The sequence below is a fragment of the Rhea americana genome, unplaced genomic scaffold (genome assembly GCF_003343005.1).
Source record: "Rhea americana isolate MKP2758 unplaced genomic scaffold, rheAme1 scaffold_156, whole genome shotgun sequence".
Taxonomy (NCBI): domain Eukaryota; kingdom Metazoa; phylum Chordata; class Aves; order Rheiformes; family Rheidae; genus Rhea; species Rhea americana.
In genome coordinates, this window is record NW_028185661.1 from 1,138,666 (window position 1) to 1,166,245 (window position 27,580).

Genomic DNA, 27,580 nt, shown 5'->3' on the forward strand with positions numbered 1-27,580 from the left:
TGGCAGAGACTTTGTGAAAGACATGCAGAGAAATCAAGCCTACCTAGTTCAAGGAAGTGGCAAATCCTTAGAAAGGTCTGGTGTAGTGTATAGCTATACGAAATACATACTTTCTCTCAAGTGCTTTTGTGTTACTAAACAACACTTGGATTGAGGTTGCCCATGTGGTCTTTTATGACATGCCTTATGATTCCCCAAAGAAAAAGAAGTGCCAAGGACTGACATTGAAATGCTCATCTCAGTACTGGGGGACAGTCACATTGTGTCTGAGAGACGCAGTTCTGGCTTGAATTGATGACAGCTCCTGGCCCCATTCCTTGCCAGGGGTTCCTGGCAGGCTATGCCTTTACTATCGCTCCTGGGAGCACCTCCTACTTCTCAGATCCAGATCCTGTCTGTGTCCTCACTTCACTGTAAGAATCTAGATACATCCTAGTCCTCTCACCCTGAAACTGAATGAAAGCAAAATCTGCGCAGCTCCACAGAAGGTACCTGCTCCAGTGGGACTCTGGTCTGAAGGACTGAGGGATCAGTGCTTCTCAGCAGATCAGACACAGCAGAAAGGCAGAAGGCAGACTTCTGTCTTCTCCCTCTGCCTCTACTGTCTTTCCTTCTGTTGTCCTCTTTCTACCTTTACATGACCTAAATGCACCTGCGCAGTTGTCAGGCAGGAGAGGGATAAAAGAGAGGAGGAGTTTGCAAGAAGCTGTGTGCAGACAAAAAAGAAAAACATATGCCCTTACAAAGAAAGATTTACTTAGTGTTCAAATCTAGAATTGCTGAATGGAAATTACTGGATTTATAAGGATTTTTATTAGCCAAGAACCTGGCATGTAGCATCCGTTTCCTATTCTCAAGTTGCATGTGGTTATAAGCTAAGAACTGCATCTTAATTCAGTATTTTTGCTCCTTGGTTCATAGTAGGTACCACATTTTGGTGTAGTCTATTCTGATCTGGTTAGAGGAGGTCTGCTAATTATTTCACACAGAATCACACAGAATTGTTGAGGTTGGAAGGGACCTCTGGGGATTATCTAGTCCAATCTCCCTACTCAAGCAGGGTCACCTAGAGCACATTGCACAGGATTGCATCCAGGCAGGTTTTGAATATCTTCAGAGAAGGAGACTCTTTGGGCAACCTTTTCCAGTGCTCTGTTACTCTCACAGTAAAGAAGTTTTTCCCATATTCAGGTGGAACTTCCTGTGTTTTAGGTTGTGCCTGTTGCCTCTTGTCCTATTGCTTGGCACCACTGAAAAGAGTCTAGCTCCATCCTCTTGACACCCTCCTTTAAGGTATTTATAGACACTGATAAGGTCTCCTCTCAGTCTTCTCTTCTCCAGGCTAAACATCTACCAAACCAGTCATTCCATCACAGAAGGTGGTCAGATTGGTTAAGCATGATTTCCCCATGGTGAATCCATGTTAGCTACTTCTGATCATCATCTTTTCCTCCATATGCTTAGAGATGACATTCAGGATGAGCTGTTCCATCACCTTTCCAGAGATAGAGGTGAGGTTGACTGTCTTGTAATTTCCTGGATCCTCCTTCTTGCCCTTTTTGAAGACAGGAATGACACTGGCTTTCTTCCAGTCCTCAGGCACTTCTCCTGTTCTCCTTTCATGGATGATGGACAGTGGCCTACCAATAATCATCTACCAGCTCCCTCAGCGCTCATAGGTTCATCCTATCTGGGCCCATGGATTTGTGGATGTCAGGTTTGCCTAAATGATCTCTAACCTGATCCTCCTCAACCAAGGGAAAGCTCTTCCCTCTCTAGACTCTCTCTCTTGTCTCCAGACTCTGGGATTCCTGAGGGCTGGCCTTAGCAGTAAAGACTGAAGCAAAGGTGGCATTTAGTAACTCTGTCTTCTCTGTATCCTTTGTTACCAGGGCCCCCACCCCATTCAGCAACAGGCCCACATTTTCCCTAGTCTTCTTTTTGCTACTGCTATATTTGAAGAAGCCTTACTTGTTGTCCTTGACCTCCCCTGCCAGATTTAATTCCAAATGGGCCTTAGCCTTTCTCATTGCATCCCTGCATAGTCTGACAACATTTCTATATTCCTCCCAAGTGGCCTGTCCCTTTCTCCATATTCTGTATACGTTCTTCTTCTGCTTGAGTTTTGCCAGGAGCTCCTTGCTCATACATGCAGGTCTCCTGCCTCCTGTGCTTGACTTTTTATTCATAGGGATGCACTGCTCTTGAGCTTGGAGGAAGTAATGCTTGAATATTAACCAGCTATCTTGGACCCCTTGCCTCTGCTTCTTTCTAGGGCCCTAACCCATGGGATTCCTCCAATTAGTTCCCTGAAGAGGCCAGGTTTGCTCTCACGAAGTCCAGGGTTGCGTTCCTACTTACCGCCTTGCTTCCTCTACGCAGGATCCTGAACTCCACCATCTCATGGTCACTGCAGCGAAGGCTAACTGTAACCTTCACATCTCTGACTAGTCCTATTTTGTTTGTTAGCACAAGGTCCAGCAGCACACCTCACCTCATTGGCTCCTTCACCACCTGTGTCAAAAAGTTATCAATCCTCTGCAGGAGTTTCCTGGAGTGTTTGTGCCTAGCTGTGTTGTCTTTGCAGAAGATACCAGGGTGGCTGAAGACCCCCATGAGAACTAGAGCATGTGATTGTGAAGCTACTTCCAGTTGTCTGTAAAAGGCCTTTGAAGTTGCAGAACTCTGAAGTTGCTGCAATTGCTGCACAAAGACTACCAGGAAATAGTCTATGGTACAGCGGCCAGTTCATGTGGCTGGAATTCATGTGACTTGGGCTCTCTTTCTGCCTTTACCAGGACATATTTTGTGGTCTTGGACAAATAACTCCATTTCTGCTAGGGCCTTCATTTGTTGAGCCTTGATACAGGACACGTGTGAGTGAAGGAAGATACAGGACCCACATTCACGTAAAGTATTACTATGATGGGCCACAAAGGTTGTAATTTACCTCATGGCCAAGCTAATATTCAGAAGCTGCATAGTGAGCCAGATTCTGCTGTAAGATATTCTCTCTGCAGCCTTACCTCTGCAACTGGTATGGTGTAAGTCAGAGTACTATAGTCCCAGCATGGTAATCTGGGAAACAAGCAAATTGTTAAGTCTGCTTTGGAGTCTGCCCACCAGTTGGTGGATGCAATAGTAAAATCATAACAATTTTCTGCAACTAACTGCAGATTCAGAGGTTCCAAGCTGCATTTAAATACACTTAAACAGGATATGAATGAACAGATCTGAGCCAAATTAATTCCTGGTGCAACTCTAATAAGGCTGGTGGAACTATACTTGGAATAGACCTGCTTCCAAACAATATTTCAATGGTCAATCCCTCAATAYGCTTGTCCATAAGCTTCATTAAAAATAACATTGTCTTTATCGTCCTAAATTCCGATCTGTCAAATGCTACAACTAATGAGCTCTCTCAAGCTTAATACTGTGAGGAGTGTGCATAAATACTGAAGCATCCTAATCAGTCTCTTGGTGAAAATTAATTGATCCATTACAGACAACAATAACTATCTGTTAAAGTTTTAATTCTGCATTTTTTATTTCAGTAAGTAGTGTTTGTGACTTCACTGGCTGGCTATTTTAAACCTTAAGGGACCATTCATGGAACAGTACACGTTCCTCTGAAATCAAAAATTGCCAGTTGCAATTACAGTCTGCATCTCACATCTTCTCTACGGACTATAAATGTTTCACTACTTTAATTTTACTTGGCATTTGCATCACTATGTGACAATTACTGAGCAATGGCAGAAGATGGATTCAGTAATGAAGTCTGGACAGTAAAAGAAATACTATCCAAATTGAAATATTCTCGCTATTTCAATATAATATCAGTTTGTATCCACTGATACATCATATTTAGATAAAGCACTGGTAAGACATGTGACCTCCTGTCTGGTGCCGAAATGTCTGTGGCTTACTGCATATTAGAGATGAGGATATTAGTTTTTTCCAAATATTTCTTGATTGCTTTTAACTCCTTTAAAGGATGACATACTAAACTGTAAATATTACTAATTACAAGTCAGATTGGCCACTATCTTATGCCAAATAAGGCTTGTGAAACTCTATCAGTTTCATTTATGTTATACTACTATGAAAGGGGAATGAAACAGTAGTGGCTCAGCTATTTTTTGAATTAGTATATACTCTTTTAAAATTATTTGAACCATTCACGATTGTCCCTATCTAAGCCCTAGCTATATTAGAAGACAAGCTCAAGCAGTATTAGTCAGACAGCGAATGAGCATAGATAACAGGACAAGCGCATTTGGGAAAGCACACAATGCCATTATGAGAATATGGGGCTTAGGCAGGAAGGGTTCTAAGTATTGCCAAAATATGTTTTCCTTGTTAAGAGGAGACATACTGAAGAAAAATTCTTTGATGGGGGAAAAAGCATTACTTGTGAGAGTGGAGATGTAAAATATTTATAATAAAAATCAGCTGGGGCACCATGAGCTGTGCAGAGTCAGTGTTTGCAAATGACACTATTATGTACCTTCATCAGACAGAGCTATAAAACTTCTGAAAGACTGAGTTAATTTGGGCAAACAGGCCACACAGTGGAAACACAGTTCAATGTCATTGCAAGGTCAAGCACTGCAGAGTAAGATACACTGAGGGACAAAAATTTACCTCCTCATACACTTCAAAGGGCTCAAATTTAGTCCTACAAGGTCAGGCGTGGGACCCTGCTGTCATACCCTAGTCTTTGGGACATGGAGCTCCACGCGCAGCTGCAGTCTAACAAGGTCCTAGGCTGAATCAAGAGCAGGCTGAAGAATAACAASTACACTACCATCAAGAGCGCAGCACCATCTAGCATCCTGAGTGCATAATGGCTCAGGCCCTCTCAACAAGAACACTGCAGAATTAGACAGGTTTTGGAGAAGAGTAAACGTAGTTAGGCACCAGGAAATATCTTCAAAGATGGTTTGGAAAGATGTGGTTAGTTTATCCCAAAAAGGCAGTAGTTGAGACAGGTCATGACAGAAGAAGTAAGTAAAATAATGAATGAGGTATTTATCACAAGCTCCTATTCTTCCTGTCTTCACAGCACAGTAGCGTCACTGCCCCCCCCCACCCCAGAAAAAAAACAACCCCTACTCACTGACTAGTCATCTCCTTGTGGTCCTCTCACAGTCATACTGGAGGGCAACTAAAAGTATTCGTCAGCTCTGCCAACTCCACTGAGCTGATAACAGTATTAAATTGACTACAGAAATTACAGATAAACACTCCTATATGGCCTCAGTTTACTAATTCCTGACAGAAATCTTCCATGTTTGACAGCCACCCCTCTACACACCATACAATACAGAAAAAAAGAACAGTTGTCGAGTTACACTATTACGAAGAGGAAAGAGTCTAGGCAGGGGGAATTGGCCCAAGCTTGACCTACCAAAAACAGGTCCCGAAGGATAAGATTCCTATTTTGGAACAGGAAAAGGCTCAGCCACTCAATGGAGACACAACCAGGAGAGAAAGTTACTCCCCTGTCTTTTGGCCAAGCCAATGGCCTGTCAAATAGCACACCTGCAGCTACAATCCAGAAGATCAAAGCTGAACTTTTCCCAAGGGTACACTGGAAACAATTAAATCCATATAATTCATTCTAGTAGTCACATGACCAAAGATCTCTTAAAATACTCCAGGAAACAGAAAAGGGACCTGTGTACAGGAAATGATACTGGAGCACAAGTAATATTTATTTTATTTTTTTTTTCATCACTTTTCCTAATCTGAACATTGTGAACAAACTCATTAGACCAAGGATAAAAGTTACAGCTGTGCCCTACCACATACTTTTAACAGCAAGAGTTAGGAAAACATTTCTCTTACCGTGTTAACTTTGTCCCAATCTGCTGCCTGAGTTCGAGTCTCTCTTCATCAGTCTGCATGGGGAGGATGTTCTTTTCCTCCAGCTCTCGTTTGGATGGCCTGTTGCTCAGTTTGATTGCTAAAGAGTCCTTCCTGCAGACTTTCCTTGCCAGGGAACCTGCAGGAGAGAGGAGAAGCTCTGCCAAAGAAGGCGTCATCATTTCACTACACTATGTGGCCAGCAAAGCAGTACTGGCCAGGGGAGGATACCGACCTCTCACTTACACTGGTAGGAACTGCGGGACAGTTAACTTCAGTTGTTCAATAAGCCTCAATTCCTATCATAATAAAGAAAGGCTGAATTTCATATACAGGATAAAGAAAAAAATTTGCTTCATAGAAAGGACTGGAGGAGAAGGGTTTGTTTCATAATCACTATCAGTATCCGTAGTTTTCTCTAGTGTGGTGTTTCTGTACTATACAGTGGGATGAATAATTCAGCTGTAGAATCTGAGTGGGTAGCAGAGCCTACCAAATCTGGAAAAAGAGGGGTCTCTCTGTCTTGCAATGTAATATCAAGATACCCAAGCTAGCATTAAAAGGAACCAAAAGGCTGTACAAGGAAGCAGTACAGATCTCTATGTACATTAATTGACACTACTTCTTAGGCAGTGACAGTGGCAAAGACTGTGAAAATCAGTGGCCTTTCATGGCTCATGCTTGCTTTCCTTGACCTGCATTCACAGCAGTTTGGGCAGGGTAGAGAGGAAGAAACAGAGAGAGAGTTAAACCCATGAGAGGTTTTGGGCTTCAGTAGCAGAATGTAAGACATACTGCTATTCTGCTCTGCTTCTTAATTTAAGAGCAAAGACTGCCTAAATTCACTTGCAGGGAAAGGGAATATTCTGAGGCAATGAAATATGTCTGTTTATTGTTTTAGAAACCTGTCTGTGTGCATTTTAGAAAGGCTGTTGGTTGATTGTACTGCTCCCAGGTTTCAGAAGAAAATAAATTCCAGGGCCTGAAACTTCTGCTAGACCTGCAGGATAACAGGCAGTTGTGCACTGAGTAGGGTATCGTCTTCATGAGAGAGTCCTAAAATGCCACAATGAGGCAGGAGATGGGTTTTCTCAGAGAGGTCAGAATGGGCCAGAGGTCCCTGCAGACTCAAACTGCAGAAGAGCTATCAATTAACCTCTTCATATCTAAGCCCAATTTGCCACTATGATCAACCACATCAAGCTGGAATAAAATGACAGATGATCCAGCGGTATGGTTTTACATACATTTTGTGCTGACGAAAGTATCTCTGTAAAGTGTAAGCCAGTACACAGCCGGGTTCAAACTGCACACTGTAACCGTTCTTCAGATAGTTAGCACAGGGTCTACGAATCTGATTCTTATTTTGGGTGACAATGGTGTAAATCAGAAGTGAGTCCAGAAAAATAAATAAGAGTTACACTCATGTAAGAACACTATATAGAAAAATCAAATTCATACCTTTGTTTGAATAAGATCAAGTCAGGAGTTCCAGGATTATGGATAAAAAGTACGTAGAACAGTACTAGAACAGAACAAAACCCTAGTATTGAAGCACAGACCAACTTACTCTCACCTGTATTCCCAGGGCATTCATAAAGTAAGAAGTAGCAGAGTGGAAAGCAATCCTGAGCAGAATTGTGTGCCTGTATATTCATCTCATTTGATTTCATCTGCATAATTACTTCTATCATTGTAATCTAAATTATACACTACAGGCTTTTATAAACACATAGTGTCTTCCCAGTAGGTGGGCTATTAGGAATTAAAAAAAAAAACCCTCTATTTATTCATTTTTTCTTGCACAGAAATTTCAAAGGTATTTTCTCTATTCTTTACTCTGGCAAATGTTTACCAGCATAAATTGAGGTAGCACTTAAGGAAGACTGGAGTAAAAAGCTGAGGAACTCCTTGAAGTTTAACTACAGCATTTGAGGCTGTCATTTCAAAGTTGCTGAGTGCTGGTTTAATTTTGATCCCACTGAAATCATAGGTACGACCCCCCTATCCTCAGTGGCAATACAAGCCAGTGCTTACTAGTGCTTTTGAAAATCTAGCTTGAAAAAAAAGACGACATTTAAGGGTTTCTTTTACTGATCATGACCCATTTCAAAGCATGTGCAAGCCTACGCTTCTGATATGATTTAATATTTACTATGTATAAAAGGTCTGATTCTCTATCGTCAGCATCTATTTCAACTCTACTGAGTTGATTCTGATCTAAGCCAAAGGAAGGACTTGTCTATACCAGGGACACTTAGGAAAGCAAATCCAAAAGTCACATGTGTTTCCAAGTCAAATAAATGGCATTTGTTGTCTGTATGACAGCAACCCCATAGAGATTGATGCGGATTAGGAAAATCACTTTATATTCATACTGTTGGTTATTTTTGATTAATTTACCAAGTGTGCCCAGGTAGTCAAGCCCTGAGAGATGCAAAAGCATGTGCAAGAAAGAAAATCCATAGGCTTTGTGTTTTCCTTTTGCACTGAGAGTTCAGAGGAAAAATTAAATAAATGAAAGGGAAAAATGGAATAAGCCTTACTTGTAAATAATGAGTTATCCTCATCTTCATCTTCCTCCTCTTCTGCTTCCTGTCTTGTGTAAAGGCAGGAAGAATCTTCATAGTCGGGTTCATGAGGCACATTTTCTTTATTGTCATCACATTCGATCACAACAGTTGGCACTTGTCTCATGTCTGGAAGGCCTCCAGGTCCTGTTTTTGTAACGTTGTCACCTGCATGTAAGCCAGAGCTGTTGGGAAAGAAAACCAAATAAATAAACTACAAGAAATAGCACAATGGAAGTCAGGGTTGCTTCTCTTGCTGTATTTAGGGAAGTAGTGGTCTTTCATGCCTTTTTGAAAAGAAATGAGGACAGAAAAATCTTCATGACCAGCAAGACATCTAATGGGTTCATTCAGTACACATCACAATTAAACTACAACACTTGTTAGGGAGAAGTAAGACAGCACATAGAGAAAAATACAGGCAGCCAGGACTGAGAACTAAAGATCTGTGGTAAATACAGCTTCGAGGCTTAATGGAATTCTCCATCATCCACTTATAGAGACAAATATGTTTTCAATCTGATATCTGTGTGACCTCTCTATAGGCTTGGTGACCTGAGCTGTGTGACCTCTACAGGCACAGAAAATACTTGACTCGAATTGAGAAAATGCAGTATGACTGCAGGAAGAAGTAAAGCAATGGATTTAGAGAAAAGAGTGTAGAAAGGCAACAGGAATCTATGATTTGGGCTGTTTGGGCAAGATGTTGATTGACTTGGGGAGAAGGCAAGGGTGGGACTGTGTGAAGGGGCAAAAACAAGCATGTGAAACTGGATTTTGCAAAAATAGACTTTGAGAGCTGCTAAGAGTAATGAGGGAGACCTAACAGTTATATGTTATGTGGGCTGCAGCGACAATATCCCTTTTCCCGTGCCCAGCTACCCGTTCCCACCACCTCTGCTCCCAGCACACTTTGGCATGTCTGTAGTACTGCTTGTGGTGAACCTGATCAGGCCTTTTTTAACCTGTGTTTTGCAACACAGCTATAGAAACAGGTGAAGCAGCACAGCTGAACTGGCAGCACAAAAGGCAAGAAGAAATAGGACCAGCCTCCACTTAGCATTGCTGTGGCAGATCATGAAATTGTGTCCTGAGACTGGGCAGAATGCAGAGGAAGGAGGAGGCAGAGACCAGCTGAAAAGGAGACTGGGACTATGCCACTGCCATGAGGGAACCAGGAGTGTATCTTCTAAACATTCAGTGCTTCACAACTTCAAGAGCACCCCTGTACCTAACTTCTGTGCCAGTATATTAAAACCTTGGGAAATCTACCTATCCACACTGGAATACTCATTGAGTCAGACGACATTAATAAAATAATTCCACGTTTCCCAGAAAACGTGAACTGACAGATGGTCTGAAATTTCTCTTTCCTATATTTGCATCTGTATCATCCTCCTTGGGAACACATCAACTTAAACTGATTATTTCCCTTTTACCTCCCCTCTGCTAGAACATGGCAAAAGATCAGGGAGAGGATATATGATTTGCACACGCTGTGCCCCTGAAGAGAAGTGCAACGAAGGTCATGTTCACTTTGCTGGACTTGGGATGATGTCTTAGAGTAGTCAGAAGGAAATGCAGATGCACCCTGGTATCATCTATCTACATACAGATTTGGGAAGCACAGAGGTCATAACCTGTTTTTTATTCTCCATTATCCTAAGACATGTATGACATGCCAAAAAAAGCCTGGCTCTAGACMTTTGTCACATAAACCATGGTCTGATAATTTCACACTGCTTACTGGATTCAGAGCAGCATTAGTACTGCTACTATTTAGCTCTGTTTATGTGTTGATCTCAAACTACTTTACCAAGGAAGATATCAATATAAATAGGGAAACTGGAACATGAAAAGTTGAAGACCAAAGTCAAGCAGCAGGTGAAAGGCAAAGCCAAGAATATAACCTGATTTCACAGCCAAGTTTTATCTAACAGCTCATGTTGCTTCCCCTGTATGAAATGAAAATAAGAGACTGCTAGGCAAAAGTGATGGCTGCTGAAGATTATTTGCGAGTCAGTAGAAACTGTTCTCCCTCCTAAGCCCCAACTGAGACAACAGCTGTATGAAAGCCAGGGAGTATCTGCCTGGCAGACATCTCTATGTCAAACTCCCAATTTACTTTCCACAAGAACGTAGCTGTGAAAACAGATGACCTGGCCAAGTTGCACTTGAAGCACTTGTCAAATTTGGGTATGACCTGACCCTTAGCTCCCTTAGTATTTTAGCCTGCTCAGAACCCTGGAGGCATTCCACATTTTGAAAGAATGTTTTATTTTTCCCCTTAGATCATTTTCTGCTGAATCAACTTGAAACATTTCCTTCTAAATCTAAAGTTGATGTGGACTCCTAAATGGCTGCCACATGACATCTCAGAAAGACTCTTTTAAATGTAGTTGTGGGCATATAATGCCTGTCCATATGGTGCTTAGGGATTAAGAAGAATAAAAGGCTCCAGCTTCAACGAAATCATTTTCTTAATTGCAACATTTACTATTGCAGATTAACAAACAGTGAGATGCTCTGGATCTCCGTGAAGGGAGGAACTCAATTTGCTCAGTGATGGCTCACGTTTTGTATCACAACGTATGAATGATTCATGAAAAATTGACTTGCAAATTTCTATATTACATCTCAATGAGTTTGACCTAAAAGTATTTTAACCCCTAAAATAGTTGAGCAAAAAGTAGTTCAGCATCCAAGACCATTTGGTGCTTCACTGTTCTGTGAAGGATGCGTGTAGGTTACAGATACATCCATATATGACTGCACAGAGGGTATCAGATACTAAAGTGGTTCACTAATTTAGCTTACTAAGCAGGACAAAATTTACAAATTACCATACTAGATCTTCATTTGAACTAGTGATTTAGAAGTAAAAGGCATCTCATCATAATTTTTCTGAATCATCCACTCTCTTCGTAATATTACTTTCTATTTTAAGTCCCTCATTTTTCCTCATGTTTTGTGTTTTTCTTGATTGAAATCAGCCTTCTCTGCATCATTTTTGACTAAGTCAGCTGTCTAAGCATAATACTTGTGAAATACTTGCAATATTGCAGTGTACTTATGAAAGACAAATCAAGGTCACTGGCTATTTCCATTGTGTATAAATTCCTCTATGCAATTAGTAAAAATCCCACTTTGTAAGGTGGTATACACCACAGATTTTTTTTAGTATTATTCACCAAAAACATACTATTGTTTCAAACAATCCATTTTAAATCAGCTTTATGTTTTGCAACAAAATTAGAGATTAAAGCCATAGCTAAGCAAATAGTTTTAAGAAAACAAATTTATCTTAACACATACTTTTGAATAATACATAGCTGACTAGCACAAGCACCTGCACTTACTGTGATATCATCTTTATGTGATCAGAAGAGCAAAGAAGTTACACCACTACGGCCTAAAACATTTCTAGTGAGAAAAGATTTTAATGAGAAATCAGAATTTAAATATATTAATACTCATGCTACTGTTGGAATCTAAAAGAAAAAAGTGAAATCCCATCTTTAAAATTGAGCGGAAAAAACCACAAACTTCTCATCTGTCATCCCAGCCTCTCTGATCTTGGAATAAAAGGTTTAATTTTTATCAGCAAGTTTTCAGATCCACAGTACACTCTTTTGTACTTATCAGTTAAAGCAAAAATTGGAAACACTTCAAAACATTGTATATACATTTATACAATGTGTGCAAATGTGCACTCCTGTGAGTAAGAGAGAGAGGGAGAAAGAAAGAGCGAGAGAGCGAGAGAGCTGTAAATATTGAATGGTTCTCTTCTTAGGCAATGCTAAAGTTTAGATAAAAAAGTAATTCTCCTGACAAGTTTTATGCAAGAAAAATGTCTTCTGACTCAAATATGTTTCATAAGATTTGCAACACAATGGCAAGACTGTCTAATGCATTTCATTTTATGAATCTACAGTTTGAAGCCACTGGATGTCCCAGAGGAACTGGTCTCACAAACTGTCCTTTGGACACAGGTTTTTCACTGTTCTGTCATAGATTTAATTCCAGCCCAGAGTGAGATATTGCCACTTAACAGTTCTTTAATATTACACACTAAATAAACTGTGGCCTTGATTCAGCTGCTAGTGCACAAGTGTCCACAGAATAATTGAAATTAATTGTCTTCTTACCAGACAGACCAAGARCTGCATGGGCAAGGCAGAAAATAAGACTATATCAGATCAAAATTAAAGATATATTACAGGATACAAGAATGTTTTCTGAAGCTTCTTTTTCTGCAGCTTGTGATGCACTGCTTTTGGGCATGGTCTGGCAGGCTTCAATCCTCTCAAGTTTAATTAAATGAGAAGAATCAAGCCCTCCTGGATTTTGATGGCAGGGATTATAAGATTTTCACTAGCCTTTAAAAGGTATTCTAAAATGGTAAAAAAAAAAAAAAAAAAAAAAAAAAGATTCCAGAATCTAGAGTTTTATTTTATTCATGCTTGACCCATATCCTTTGGGTAAAAGTTGAAAGTTGTTTGCAGTTTGAACTCAAATTAGCAACAGAGGTTTCCAGAAGAAAGGTAATGTGGAAAATACACTCCTCTCTGTTGCAACTTAATCTATCATAAAACTGGTGATTTCTCGGGGAAAATGAAGGCAAACTAGAAGGACAAGTGACAAGTCATCGCAGTCATATTATGATAAGAGATAAAGATATCCTTCTGAGAACAAGTAATAAACAGAGGTTGTGAGTGYCAGAAATTTTTTGCAATTAAGTGTAAAGTGTGTAAATTAACTTAATGATCTATAGTGTCTATAATATAACTGAGTAAAAGATCCAGGAATTAACTCACTTTCAGTGACAAGAACAATTGGGACTTGAAGAGCAATTATATACTTTTAATATATCTTAAAACAGTAACTTATTAATATTTATTAGATCTATGTGAGACAGTACTCCTACAGAGGAGAAAACAGAGATAGAGAAGTTTAGTGTTTTCTCAAGGTCACACACAGCAAAATAACTTCTGGCTTCCATTCTGGTACAGAGGGACAGCTCATTTTTCTTTGGAAAGCTTCTGGCTCATTGGCAAAGCATTGATTTCATGTATCAGTCTTCAGATGTCGTTAGAGTATCAGAGACCAGATCTGCTAAAGCAAAAAATCCAGACTGCTGCAAGGAGGAGTTATTTTCTTCTTTTATTCCTTGTTCCTTTCCACCCTTATGAACTTGGTGGAAAGATGAGTTTTGAGGTCTAAGAAAGGTTTACTGGGATAAATGTGGAATCAATACAGAGTGGTTATGGATCCAACACACACCAGTGGAGTCTAACAGACTATGAGAGATTCCACCGCATCAGGAGCAAAGAGATTAGACACTGGAAAGAAAAAAAAAATTCCTCTGGGAAAAAAAAAAGAAATTGACAGCAGAAAATTCATCTGTGCTTGTCTACACCATCCTGTATTATTAAAAACAAAATACTATTCTAAATAACTTTCTGTTATTCTAAATAATGCTTGGTAGCATTACTACTGCTGTATTGAGGCAATTATTCTAGAATATTATAGGATTTCCTTGAGATAAGAACTGAGATCAGCAGAAGTGAATGATGCCAATGAATTTAGAATTCCCCGGAAGATGCCTCAGAGACACGTCAGGATCTTTCATCTTCTCAAGGTTATTGACTCAACAGCATCGACCAAGTAACATGTCAGCTGGGAAGAAACAGTAAAGCTCAGGACATCACTGCGTATCCTATGCATGTGGGGGACATGACCATATTGTCAAATTTCAAGTAGAAGAAAACAGATCTAGTAGATCAGGTAGAGGAAATTAGTGCAGCTTTAAAGGCCTTCAAGACTTCTAAGTTGAAACGTCCAGTGACAAATACTGCAGTCTGATTTCCTCTGGGTTTAAACCAGATTTTTTACAATTAAGGAAAAATAATCACTCTCAAAAATATTAGAAAATTGTAGTATTTGGCACCATTAAACCCCTCTCAAATTAAGTAACATATTTTAAAAATTTGCACAAATCTCCAAGAGAAGCTAGCAAATTTACTAAGATCACAATGTGGCTTGGAAAATCAGTTTAAGAATTTAACAGAAAGTATCAGCTCCACAGACTCTTTTGTCTGTACGTACTATGAAAATATCAATTGCTTTTGCAGAACAAATAGTCATCAACTATTTTCTCTCTTGTAACTGTAAATGTTATTGATTTATTCTGACAAGGAGAATAACTGAAGTACTCAATACTTTATTTCATGATTGAAATAATAGTTAGTCAACCCAAAAAAGGTAACGAAAAATCAGCTGTGCAATACTGTGCACTAGGATTCATTTTCATATTAAATGTGAAGTATCAGTGCCACAGACTTTTCTTATTCTTCTTTGCAAAGGAAGAATGTCTTGCTTCATATTCGGAAATGAACCCTTCCTTGTTGAGCTTTTAAAATCAATATAACCTCAGTTTCAAATTAATCATTAAAATCAAACAGCATCATCTTCTTTAAATTAGTTAAACATATTTGTAGGCATAAACTTGATGGAAACCTAGAAAATGGAGCATTCATCACTGTGGGGCAACAGATGCCACAATGAAGTCATACTCTGAGACATATCACTGGGCTCAGATTAACAAAGTGCCTTTTGCATGCAGCGGAAGCCAGACTCTAGGGCTAATATCTCCACCTGCCCTGGGGCTGGCATGAGCGGTGCTGCCCCCAGGGAGCCTTTTGGAGCCACAGGCTATTCTCTGCACTCAGGGAACCAAGCCTCAGGGCGATACAGACAGATCCGACCAGTCCTGCCAGCAATGCAAAAGGAACTGGGCAGTCCTCGGGCACGGGGCATGCTGGAGGGATTGCGGAAGCTCCTTCCGATCCTACTGCTACAGCCCTTTTATTGACGGCAATAGGAACTTCCTTCCCTCACAGTTCAGCCAGTCTTCCCCCAGCAGAGGATTCCCCAATGCTGCAGAAAGGTAAGGCCACCTGATATAACTCCAGAGGTTTTTATTGATACTCTGCTACTAAAATATGCTAGCAGGGTGGGACAGCCTCTGGTCACCTAACTGTCTTTAGTGGCAGTAAAGAGAACATGCCATACCCATGAGATTTTTATTTTTTTAAAAACTGTGCAATATAATGAAGGCAACATTATCACGAAGAAGTATTGGGGCAAATCATAAGGCATTTTTTCTATTAGAACAAATATTTTAACCTCCTGTCTAAAAGAAGGATGATCTGATGCTCCTAAAGCAAACTGGTTACAAAGCTGCCCTTGGTCCTAAGTAGCACGTGTCATTTTTGACTAATTTCCCTACCCTTAGACTTGCTCAATTGCAGCCTACAAGTCAAAATAAATTTTCCAAAGCTTGCTGATCTTGCAGTTTATGAAGACAGTTTGCATTTATACAACATGCTTCACTTATTCAGATTATCTGAAACATCAGCAAGAAATGTTCACAAGAGATAGTTATAAAAAACAGCCCCAAGGTAAGGCACTTCTGATTAAACATATAACCTTCCTCTAGATGTGACTGGATAAGAAGGTAGCTGCTGTGGAATGTCTAAGGTTCAGTGCAATCTTTGTGGAAAGTAAAGTGAAACTATTACTAAGCAGCAAAGGCAGTCTGACTATACTGGGGTGTGTCTATTTACATATATTTATATATATATTTATAAGCATATCCAGACTTTTCATTTATAGATTCAGTGTAATTATTTATCTGTTCTTTATCTTTATTTTAAAACAATCAAACATATTATTTAACTTAACTGAAATAATTAAAGAGTACATTAAAACTTCTCTAAGGTACTTGCAGGATTTCTAAAAAGCTGTTATGAGCTAATCAGTAATGCTAATCATATGCCATGGTAGTACAGCACTCTGGGCTTTTATTGTTCTTTTTCTAAATCTCTCATTTTCTCTCCCTTTTTTTKGGGGGGGAAGGGGGTCCTCCATGCAACTTGAGCTCTGCAGCTATACACCTTGCACTACATACTGCAAGTTGGGCATGTCCTACTATCATCTCCACCCGTGGTATTACCCAGCTCCTTAAACAGGACAATGGGATTCAGGAAATTTGATCTTCTCAGTTCTGCTACAAACTTGCTGAACAAGCCTGGATAACACTTTTTCTCCAGCAGTGACTCTACATAAGTTTTTAGACCTCCAGAGGAGAAGCCCAGTTTAAGTGCCAAGTATCATCAACATAACTCAAGTGCTGCTATCGATACTGAGGCTAGTAAGAAACAGTGTACATTGATACTTAATTTTAAAAGTTCATCCGTTACCTTTCTAGCCTTTGCATGGTCATCGCTAGCGTTTTGTTCAATTCCTCTATCATCCGGCACCCCGAAGGGTGAATGGGTAACGTGCTGGACCCAGAAGGCAGGTGCTGGCTGTGGCTGCCGTACTGGAGCTGGTGCTGGTGAGCTGCTAACTGGGATGGCAGGACAGTGTGATGGTGCTGAGTCAAAGGCTGCTGGGAGCTCTTCTGTGTGGAATAGGACGCGAGAGAGAGGTCTGGCCCCCCTAAAGGCATGCAAATCATGACTTTCTTTGGAGGTAGTGGAGGTGACAGTTTAACTGGCATACAAGGCAGTTTCACAGGAGCGCCAGGATCTACAACAGAAGAAAGAGAGATCCTGGTGTTAATTTTCATGGCAGTGAGATGAAGATCACAGTATCTGCCTGAGTGAGCAAGTACTGAGGTTGCTAGTGAACACAGGAGAGGAGTGTGCACTGGATTTACCCTTTTCCTGACGTGATGAACAGTTTTACATAGTTTGCATCAGCACTGTCTTCAGAAAAAGAATTGTTGTTTTGCAACACTTCTGAGCCTCACAAAAATATCCCAGGGCTGTGCACGCCCCTTCATAAATACATTAAGCAATGCTTAACGAAGCTTGTGTCATACTTCAAAGCTTTAAAGTCCTAATTCTCCAAAACTACCCCGTGAGGTAAGCGCAATATCTCCCACTCAACAGGCATGCAAGCAGGGGAGAGCAATTCGGTGTCTGAAGCTACAGAATGACTCACCACCATCACTGCTAGAATGAAAACTCAGTGATTCCTGATCTTTCTCAGTTACTGCAGTGCAATTACTATGTGCCATATTTCTTACAGCTTTGTAATGTGCAAAACATTTGGTGCTAAAAAYTGCATTACAGGGAAAGTGAGAAAGATATAGGGTCTGAATAATACACAGGAGCGGTCTGGAAAAACAAAGGGTCCAGGAGGAAAAAATGATAAAGGGCAGAAGACTGTTAGGATTAATGTATTCCTCTACAGAAGACTTAGCAGATACTTTTTTCTGGACTCACACATTGAATTTTAACYTTTTTCACTCTAGGCTTGTTCCTTGAATCACATAGTTTACCTGTCAAGCAAAGACTCCTCTGGTTATTACAGGAAATTAATGAGAGGTCCACAAGCAAAAGGCACCTCATTGTACTGCCAGGACTCAACAGCTGGTGATTTCTGGAGTTACATTATGAAATGTTTTCAGAAGGGAGTAGAAGTAGTGGGAGGACTTGAAGTTCCCAAGGTAGGAATAGTRGTGGGGAACAGCCACTGTGTATGCTAAGAACAAAGAAAATGAGAGGAAATATATATTGTCCTACTAGAAAAAGCTCTTTCCAGGCTGGAATATCCCTGACATTCAGCTCTGTAACAGTTCTGCAGGCAGAGCTCACGCACTGTTTGGCCTCTTGTTACTTCAGTTCACACTTCTTGCTGCAACATGGTAAATGAACTGATGGCAAGAAGCTTCTCTTGACCTGAGGAACACTTACCAGGTAAAATGTTGCTCTCCAAATTTCCAAAGTTACCACTCTCCTGAGCTGCATCAGATTTTTAAAGCCCTTTTCCAACAGGTTCTTGTTAGCATTTAACTGTCTCTCTCCTTGCCCCCATTACTCCTCCCTCCCACCTGGTCTCTTCTGGCTATCACTTGAACTAGTATCCATATCTGCTAGCCACAGTGCAGAAGGCTATACTAGGACTTCCACGTGCTAATGCCTCTTGAAAATGATTAAGGAYGGTTAGGTAGAAAAAGGTCAGAAATGGGGCCAAGCTCAGGTCTGACACTGATCTTTTTTCAGTACCCATCACAGCTTCATTTCATCCACAGCATCCACTTGATACCAGAGTTTCTGGCACACTGGAAACACAGTACACAGAGTGTGCCAGTACAAAGACAGCCAGTTTTCCCTTGCTCCAGATGAGTGAGGCAAGGGTGAAAAAGAGGCACAGAAGAAAGTGGTCTGTCCATGTCGTAGAACAGGAGAGTTACAGAGAGCAGAACCTAAGCCTTTTCGCTTTCAGTGTAATATCACATCCACTAGACACCTTGTCTCTCCTGAAAGCAGAAATTCTTATGACGGCTCTACCGAGGCTGAAATCTAACTCATAGGGTTGTCAAGCTACAGGGTACTGCCCTATCTTTTAAACCAGGCTGCCTTCTGGAAAAGAAGATTTTTAGGATTTTCTGTTCAAGCACAGAAAGGTCTCCAAGTTACTGCTTWATTTTCTTTCATACACTTTAGCTGTGTTTATCTTCTCTTTGTATGCTGCACAAAAGAACAAACCATCTTCAGTAAAAGGTAAATGAAACAAATAGTAAAGAATAMGGTTCCTATGGGATTTGTAGTAACAAAATGTTTCCATATGCTTGTGCTATAGGCAGTCTTACTTCTAATGCTGGCTCTGATCTACAAAGAGTAGGTTGAGCTGATCTGCACTTCTCCAYGTTGAAATGTGTAGATTTGCCTGTGTTGGTTTTGAATCCTTTACTGATGTATTTCAATTAACACCRTCATCTCACAGGGCTGGTGACCGGACATCCCTCCATTCTGTGTATGATATAGGGAGAGTCATCCTTCAAACAGATCCCAACTGCAGGTATCTCTTGTTTCTGACTAAGAATAACAGGAATTATGAACCAGRTTTGCCACTTTCTGTGATCCTGAACAGTAGAGTGTATTTTATGTTCAGAATGAGTAAAATAAGCCAACTGATTCAAGCACAGAGCAAACAGGAATCATTTAATCTTTTTTTTAACTAGAATGAAAAAATTCCTTTCCTTTCCGGTGCAAGCATTCACCAGGTAGGGTTGTGACACAGGCACTGCAGCTCTGGAGTAGCGTAGGAGAACAAGCCTAGCTTAATCGTCCTCACTGAAATGCATGTAGAGTAACCACAAACTCTATCATGAGTTAGATGAGCACAGTCTGATTTCCATCGCTCACAATACAGGTATGGGGCTGTAGTTTCTGCTTAAATTTAAGAAATCTTTCATGTCCACTTGTTTGCACTGGTATGGGTGCTGGGGTGACTCTATTGGACATCTGTTAAAAATCTAGTCTGTCATTTTCAATGTAAGCCTTTATTCAGACAGACTTTCTCTCACTTAAGTTCTTGAACCTGTCTGAATATGTCCCCTCATGTCTGATAGAGCCTTGAAAATGAACCCGAGGCATTAAATCTCCTTGTCTGCCCTTCACCTTCAWGAGAATTCTACTTGTCTGATTAAAAAAAATGACTAAAAGGAGAATAACTGCAATAACAGGAGAGTTCGATCAATTCACTTGAAAGCATATCAGTATATCTTCAATGACATCAGTAATGGAGACAACAAGCCTTGTACTGCAAGTTTTACTGAGCTGTCAGATCAGTGGGTATTCTGAGCAAATGGAGCCTTGCTCAAATCTTTGCTCAAATGGGCTCCAGTCACACTGCTGGAAACTGCATTATTGTCATCTACTGTAAATGAGAGAACAAACTGATCCCTGTGTGTAAGAGTGTGAGATGACTGAATTTTAGAGTTTTATGTGTTTATTTTTACTTCACAATGTATGCGATACATGAACTATGGGTCAAAATACTTATTCTCTCCAGCATGGAATATCCATCAGACATAGACACCTGTAGATGAATAGGAGGCTGGACAGGGGAAACATAAACAAGGAATCAGTGATAGGTGTCGTCTCAGTGGAATATGTAGTGCAGTCTTAAATCATTGCACAAAGCACTGATATGAGAGAAGAGGAGCAAGCTGTGTGAAGCCAGGTGTGCAAGTCTGATTAATCTCTTTTGGATGAGGTTCCTCATACTCAAGAGAATAACATGCAATCTTGCAAGATGTTAGTTCCCAATAGGGTCGTGACCACTCAGCACTCTGCATAGTCAAGTCTAASTATGCTAGAATCAATGAAAGAGATGTTAGACAAAGAAGCTTTCCCATTGTTGATGACAATAAATTACTTAAAAAGATAGTTGTGGATGTTACAACATTTGCTGCACATCAGATATATGACTAGTAGGTTAGCCCTTATGTCTTCCATATAAATCATTTTGCTACATGTAGAGTTGCTATATTTCCTTTTTGATTTTGAGAAAACAAATATACTTTCAGTCACAGCACAGAAAGCCTGACCATATGTAGTATTTCTGAAGTGTTTGTGTTACATGACAGCTACAGCATTTACACCAAATCTAGTATTCTCCAGCCACTGAATGTGGCTAGAGAGTTGGTCAGCACATGTTGAAGATGGGGTGCTAGAAAATTCTGCATGTACAGCAGCAAATATTGCTCCAGAAGGGCTCCTAGAAATGCTCACTAAAATCCTCAAATCCTGCCCCAGTACAAYTACTGCATGGAGGAAGAGGGTATGACTGGGAACCCTAGGCTGGTGGCAGAACTGGCTAAGTTACTATGCTGCCACCAGGAGAAAAGTTATTTCTTGACTTCTTATGATGCTAAATTTGAGCCAGCAGCGTGCCCTGCCAACAAGGAATTATCCCCCTTACTTAGAACACATTCGGATTTCTGTGTCCAGTTTCGCCTCTCTCAGTACAGGAAAGACATTGACAACCTGGAGCAAGTTCAGCAAAGGGCCCCAAAGATGGTTGTGGCTGGAGCACTTGCCCTGTGAGGAGAGGCTGAGGRCTGGGCTACTTCTGGGCTGGGCTTGTTCAGCTTGGAGAAGAGACAGCTTCAGGGCGACCTAACAGCAGCCTCCCAGCACCTATGAGAAAGTTATCAAGAAGATGACAGGGCCAGGCACTTCACAGAGGTGCACAGTGGGAAGACAAGAGGCAAAGGGCATAGGTTGAAATTAAGGGTTCAGACTGGGTATAAGGAAACCTTTTTTCCTCATGAGGACAGGCAAGCAGTGGAAGAGGTGGTTCTCAGAGGCTGTGCAGTCTCCACCCTTGGAGGTTTTCAAGACCTGACTGRATAAAGCCCTCAGCAACTTGGTGGCCTGCTTTCTGCTTTGAGCAGGAGGTTGGATTAGGGTAGGTAGGTAGGATCCCGAGATCCCTTCCCACTGAACTGTCTTATGATCCTATGACGTTTGATGTAGCATATGCAAGAACAGGTGTTACAACCTGTCATGAATGCAGTTCCTTTTTAAATCCCATCTCAGGAATTCTGCAGAGTTTTGCATGAGGGAATGTTTGTATTGCACAGTTTACATGTGCAATAAACAGCATGGCCTGTTGTGGGGGGCACAGTCGAAATGAGGTGATGTGACTGATGTTCACTGAAATTTTGGACAAGTAGCCTTTACCTTTCCACTTCTTTCTGGGAATCATTTGTGACTGAACATTAGGAGTCTCTTATTTCAATGGAGTTTTGAGTAGATTCATGAAGACAGATTTAAACTATGTTCTCAGAGACTTGCAAAGCATTCCCCATTGGCTGCAGGAAGATCTGCAGGCATGTCTTCAGTGAAAATTTCACTGAAGACTCTGAAATCCTTTGCTGTTCTTCTGCACCATGCATGCACTCAAGGTTGAGGTTGAGTTTGGAGAACATAGGCAAAGCATGCTTAGCTTTGAAAGATATGGCTCTGCATGAACTCTCTCTGCATAGCCTTGAAGTTGGCTTTAAAGATGGAAAGATTTCCTGCTACCTCTGTGTCCTAGRTACTCTTCTCCAGTGCTGGGGAAGAGGAGTTGCTTTTGCCCTGCTGCCTCTCCTGCAAGTACATAGTGTAAGGAGAATTTGTACCCATGGGAACGTAACTTGTCTTCATGAGTGTAGTGTGTCAGAGCAGAAAGCAGAGGGTAATGTGATGTAGTAGGAAACCTACAGATAATGTCACGGCTCATCTATAAAAGAGCCTTCTCAGATGTATGTGACTGCTGGGTTTTAAAATATTGCAGAGAATATTTCTTGGATAAACTGTAGTTGTAAATACTTTTATAATGTTGCAACTTATAATCAACAGTGCTGTGCCCTGAATGCAGCAAGATGATAGGCACCCCTGTTCTCAAACCTTGTCCTTGGCATGTCCACATTATCAGAAATTACTTTTAGGGATTTGCAACAAATGTTTGCTTTTAATTATGAATTAGTTCTCACTGTACAGCAACATAACTAGAAGGCATAATCTCAGATGCAAAAATGTGCCATGTTTCTTCTCAGAGTGTTGAATGAAGAAAGTAAGCAAATGGAAAAAGTTTTTCAAAGATTAAACACAATAGCTGTGTGGCCAGATAAGACCAAGACTGCATCTCAGCGAAAAATTAGGTTAACTTCAGTCTAAGTACTAAGGTGTTGCTGAGAACCCAGTTTGGTCACATACATTTTGTTCTCAGACATTTTAGAGAATTTKATGGATGACTGATGGTTCAGTTCGTTGAATAGCAAATTTCTAATTAATTCTAGAAAACATCATCTGCATTGGTGAGAGGTAAGAGCTTATTGAATCAGGAGCTTACTATTACTGGGGACCATTTTCTATTAAGTCAAATTTGACTAGTCTTCTTGTCACTTTTGGCCATTAAAGGTCTTATAATAATTTGAGGACTTAAGCCCGATGGTCCAGCTAAATTTGGTCTCAGGTGATAAGCACTCAGTTACTTCTTCAGTTTCAACCAAATAAGAGAGCTGCAACTATTGTCCTTAAATGTCTGTGTGTGGATCCTGGCAAATTCAAAAGATGAAAGAAATTCTGTCCATGAAGGCTGTCTAATAATAAACCTATTTGAAAACCAGTAGAAGGATGGCCAGGAGATAACTGGCCAAGAAGAAATGCAGAGCAGTGAAATAACTTTATTGAAACAGCTAAGAATAACATTTTGCATCTAGATCTGCCTGTTTTGTGCTATGAAGAAATCACTTAATCATTAAGAGAGACATACTGCTTCACTCTAACAAGGGAAAAGCTGGAGAGCCTGCATAGGCATTTCTGTATGCTCCGCCTATGTTAGGAAAATTCCTCATGGTGGTAACTTCATCAAGAGCAGGGAGGATGGTGTGGGGCAAAGGTATCAAGCACATTTCTGCAGTGGCAGCAGCATCACTCCCAGTGGCTACTCTGCAGTCTGCTCATGGCTTTGTGCATGTGCCTGCACTGTCCTATCCCCACAGTACTGGAGCCTTGAAAAGAAGCATGCCAAGGTTATGTGATTTATACTTGCTAGAGGCAATTCTCTTTTCATGTAATCTTTAAAACTCTTTTTTCCCCCCTTACTCTCCCCAAAATTAAATTTCCTCTTACTTGTTTATTTTGGGCCTACTCTTACGTGCATTTCTTACTGAGGAGAAAGTCAATCTTTGCCTTCACACAGGCAGATGAATGTTTGAGATGGTTCTCAAACACTTTCAGAGATGAAGATTTTTTTTCTTTTCCATTGCTATAACTTGCTTTAAATCCTTTGGCAAACTCCTCAGGTCAGTCTTTATGCCTGTACTGAAGAACTTTGGGATAAGTTCTCACCAATGCGGTCAGACTCAAAGAAAACTTATCTTTCCACAAGTTTTTTCATTTAAAATATTTCTCCTTTTTTTTCCCTTGGCTGACTATGCCTACAGTGATTTTATAATATTATGTTTTCAGTTATATTGGTATAAAATAAATCTGCTTCTATTACATATAAATCTATATGTACACACACACACACACATATATATACACACAAATATATATCTATATCTGTATCTATATCTATATCTATCTTACATAAGACTGAAGTTCAGAGGCACTACTGCGTCTTCCCATTCAGATGTGTATCTGAACCCATCACAAGATCACATCTCCTCTCACAGTCTTCTTGCAAAGATCTACCAGACCATTTACCACTGCCAGCCTCCATTAGTCATGCTTTGTATGCCTTAATTTGTCCTTCAATCTTCTCATAAAATCTTCAGTGTAAATGCAAGGAGAACACAAAAGTCTTCATCTTGAACAAAAGAATTCTGATTTTACTTGTTTTCTCACACACAACCTGAGGATGTCTCTGGAGTAATTAGTAAAAGAATAGCATTAATTCTGCTTCAGAATTAAGCACTGATGAGGGTGCTTTAGCAGGACTGATATTGCTCATTTCTGAAGATTATACAAGGCTAATATAATTACTAGTGGAGAACATAAGGCACTCAACAATAAACATATCCCTGGACCACTGAAGTAAAGGGGCCCTTAAGAATAAGCTGAATGCTTTTATTTATAAGGGTATGCATAAATGAGGTTTTCAGAGCTACCAGAGACAATCATCAATTATGTTAGGGTCCCATGGCTAAATCCTGATTCTTTTTCCTGAAGCTTGTAAGTATGTATGTACAAATTTGTGTATATGCACATATAAGAGTTTCTTTAGGATCAGATGAGAGACCATTAAAGGCCATCCCAAAGTAAGACAGGTCATACTTCTGTTTCACTCTTACCGTAAAGTCATCACTGTCAAACAATTAATCTATGCTAATAGTGTGAGACCAATTCACAAAAAAAAATGGGCTGCAAAAAAACACCAGAAGCACCCATCCTTTGACTTCTTTGCTATCTCATACAAAAGGAAGGCTTGTGAATGATGGCTACTAAGTACTGGAGGGTTGTTTTCCTATTCAAATACAATTTGTTATATTTTCTCTGCTGTGACTTCACCTTGGAACCRCTTCTTGCAGCTTGGGCAGAGAGTTATGGAAGCTCATAGGAAGCTGGCACTGTCCCCACCTGAAGCCAGTAATACTGTTGCCTGCTTTTCCAGGCTGCAGAATTGCCCATTTGCTTTGTAGTAAAGGCAGGAAAAATTAACTGTTATGTGTAGATTTTGGCAGGCAAGAAAGTAAAGAGATTCCACATAAAATGAACAAAACTACACAGAACAGAAATCTGTGGCAATCCAAACAGAAACATGAAAACACTAAGAGAGATATGAGAGAAAACCAGGACATACACTTTCTTAATGAGCACTCTCTTGATTTTATATCTTAAGTAAAACAGGTATTAACTGACAGCAGAAGAGTAATATCTACCATGTGCTAACAAGGACTGAACATTTCTCACATCAGTGCTGAAGAGACCAGGGCAGYATTAACATCAGAAAAGCAACCCAGTGAGAAGATGGTGAGCTGCTCCAGTACAGGAAGAGCTGCACCACAGCTGGTCTTGAAACTGGGAGCCTGAGGTGCTGTCTCCTGGGCAGCAGCTGCAATTATGAGTAGACCACCCAAAAGGTGTAGATAAAGTATACRGGGAACTCTTTTTGGACAAAAAATGCAATTATCCTTTGCTTCAGTGGCCTTGGTGACAGACTGGAGAGAGAAGAGTCACTAGTCCTCCTTCCATAGGTATTTTGTGCTTTGAATCCCAAAGAAGAGCCTAGACACTTGTAAAAAAATGGTGTGACAAGAACAAGGAGTCTGTATTATCTACTGTTGCTAGCTGCCATAGAGTGAGAGACAAAAACTGCAGCATTTCTCAGGGATGCCAAATCCCCATCATGAGRGGAAGTGGAGCTGCCTGTCATCAGCAGGGTGATGGGGCAGCCTGCTCAAGATCAGTGGGTGGGGAACACCCAGAAAATGGGTGGAAAGGGGGAGCAGACTGGCAAGCAGTACAAGCAGGGAAGCAGAAAGGCAAGAAGCCATAAGACAGAATAGTCTGTATAAGGATCAGTAAAAGAGACAGATGTTGAAAGATATGCGGTATGTGCAGGGGGATCTGTGCAGAAGCAACAAAGAGCAAAATAAATGAGCCAAATTCTTTCCTTCAACGGCTCCCTTTCCTCTTCTTATTAAATGTSGTTAAAGATACCCTAAGAATTTGCTGCTGTTTCCTTTCCTATCAAAGCACGTCCTGCAACTTTTGCAGGGATGGTACATCTTGATGAAAAAGAGTGAGGAGGATTAGGAAAGGCAGTGGCAGTATCAGGCAATTACCATGGAGAGGGGAGGTGCCTTGAAGCAACCACACTGAAGATATAGGCTGAAAATGCTTTGTATTCCCTGCCCTAGGTACAACACATACACACTACCAGTACACACAATGACAAGTGCAAACAACTTTATGAAAGAATGACACTGAAAATTTTGCTATAAGGGCAAATTTTTCCTATAAGGGAAACGGTGGTGCCGAGGGTCCAGGAACACCTACTTACCAGTTAAGTGGCTGGCAATCCTGGCAATGGGTTTAGGAGGCAGGGCAGGGGGCTGTTTGAGGAGGGACAACTGTTTCACTGGGGTGTCCTCATGGTCTCCAGGGAAAGCAGCAGATTTTTTGGGGGGAAGTAGCAGGACTGGTTTAGTTGTAGGATCCTGGGACAGGAGGACTCCAGGTTCATTGGATGTGGGGCTCTCTTCAGACACTGGAGGACACAACCACATCATAGACGCAACAACGTTACAAGCAAAGGAGCAGCGGATACAGCCATAGCAAGACACAAAAAGCAGCACAACAATGCAGATTAAGAACAACTAATAGATTTCACTCAAAATTCATTAAACACAGAAAAAAGGAGAAAAAAAAAGAGAGAAAAAGAGAGAAAGTAACACACACCTACACAACAGGCCAGATTTCCCATTATCTCTGATAAAACTCAGCTTGCTTATGCCAGGTTGGGATGTATTCCCGTATCTTGAACACAGATCAAGAGCCTTAAAATGTCACATCTCAGACTGTCTGTCACCACAGCTTGCTCAGGATCAGATCTATTAGCAGGTGGTCTCTAAATTTATCCTTCCATAACTGTGACAGCACTTCATGGGGTCTATTCCATTTCCTAGAGGCTGCATAACTGTGCAGGATTGTGAATGAGCAGACCTACCCATCAACTCTCTTTTTGCTTTTCCACACTGGACCCTCCTCCACAACTCTCAGCTTTAAGTGATGCAGAATGGAAGCTAGCCTAGATGATCAGCATTACCGCAGAGAGCA

The 27,580-nt window shown here is 40.6% G+C and overlaps 1 protein-coding gene across 1 annotated transcript in view; it reads right to left on the bottom strand.

The window, feature by feature from the left end:
• Nucleotides 1–27,580, bottom strand: part of PHACTR1 (phosphatase and actin regulator 1) — a 152,416-nt gene that overhangs the window by 41,908 nt on the left and 82,928 nt on the right. Inside the window, exons 5-8 of the mRNA XM_085299907.1 lie at nt 26,805–27,011; nt 16,706–17,036; nt 8,418–8,626; nt 5,854–6,010 (exon numbers count right to left, since the gene is read on the bottom strand). Coding sequence (XP_085156033.1) covers nt 5,854–6,010; nt 8,418–8,626; nt 16,706–17,036; nt 26,805–27,011 — 904 coding nt within the window. The remainder of the gene's footprint in view (nt 1–5,853; nt 6,011–8,417; nt 8,627–16,705; nt 17,037–26,804; nt 27,012–27,580) is intronic.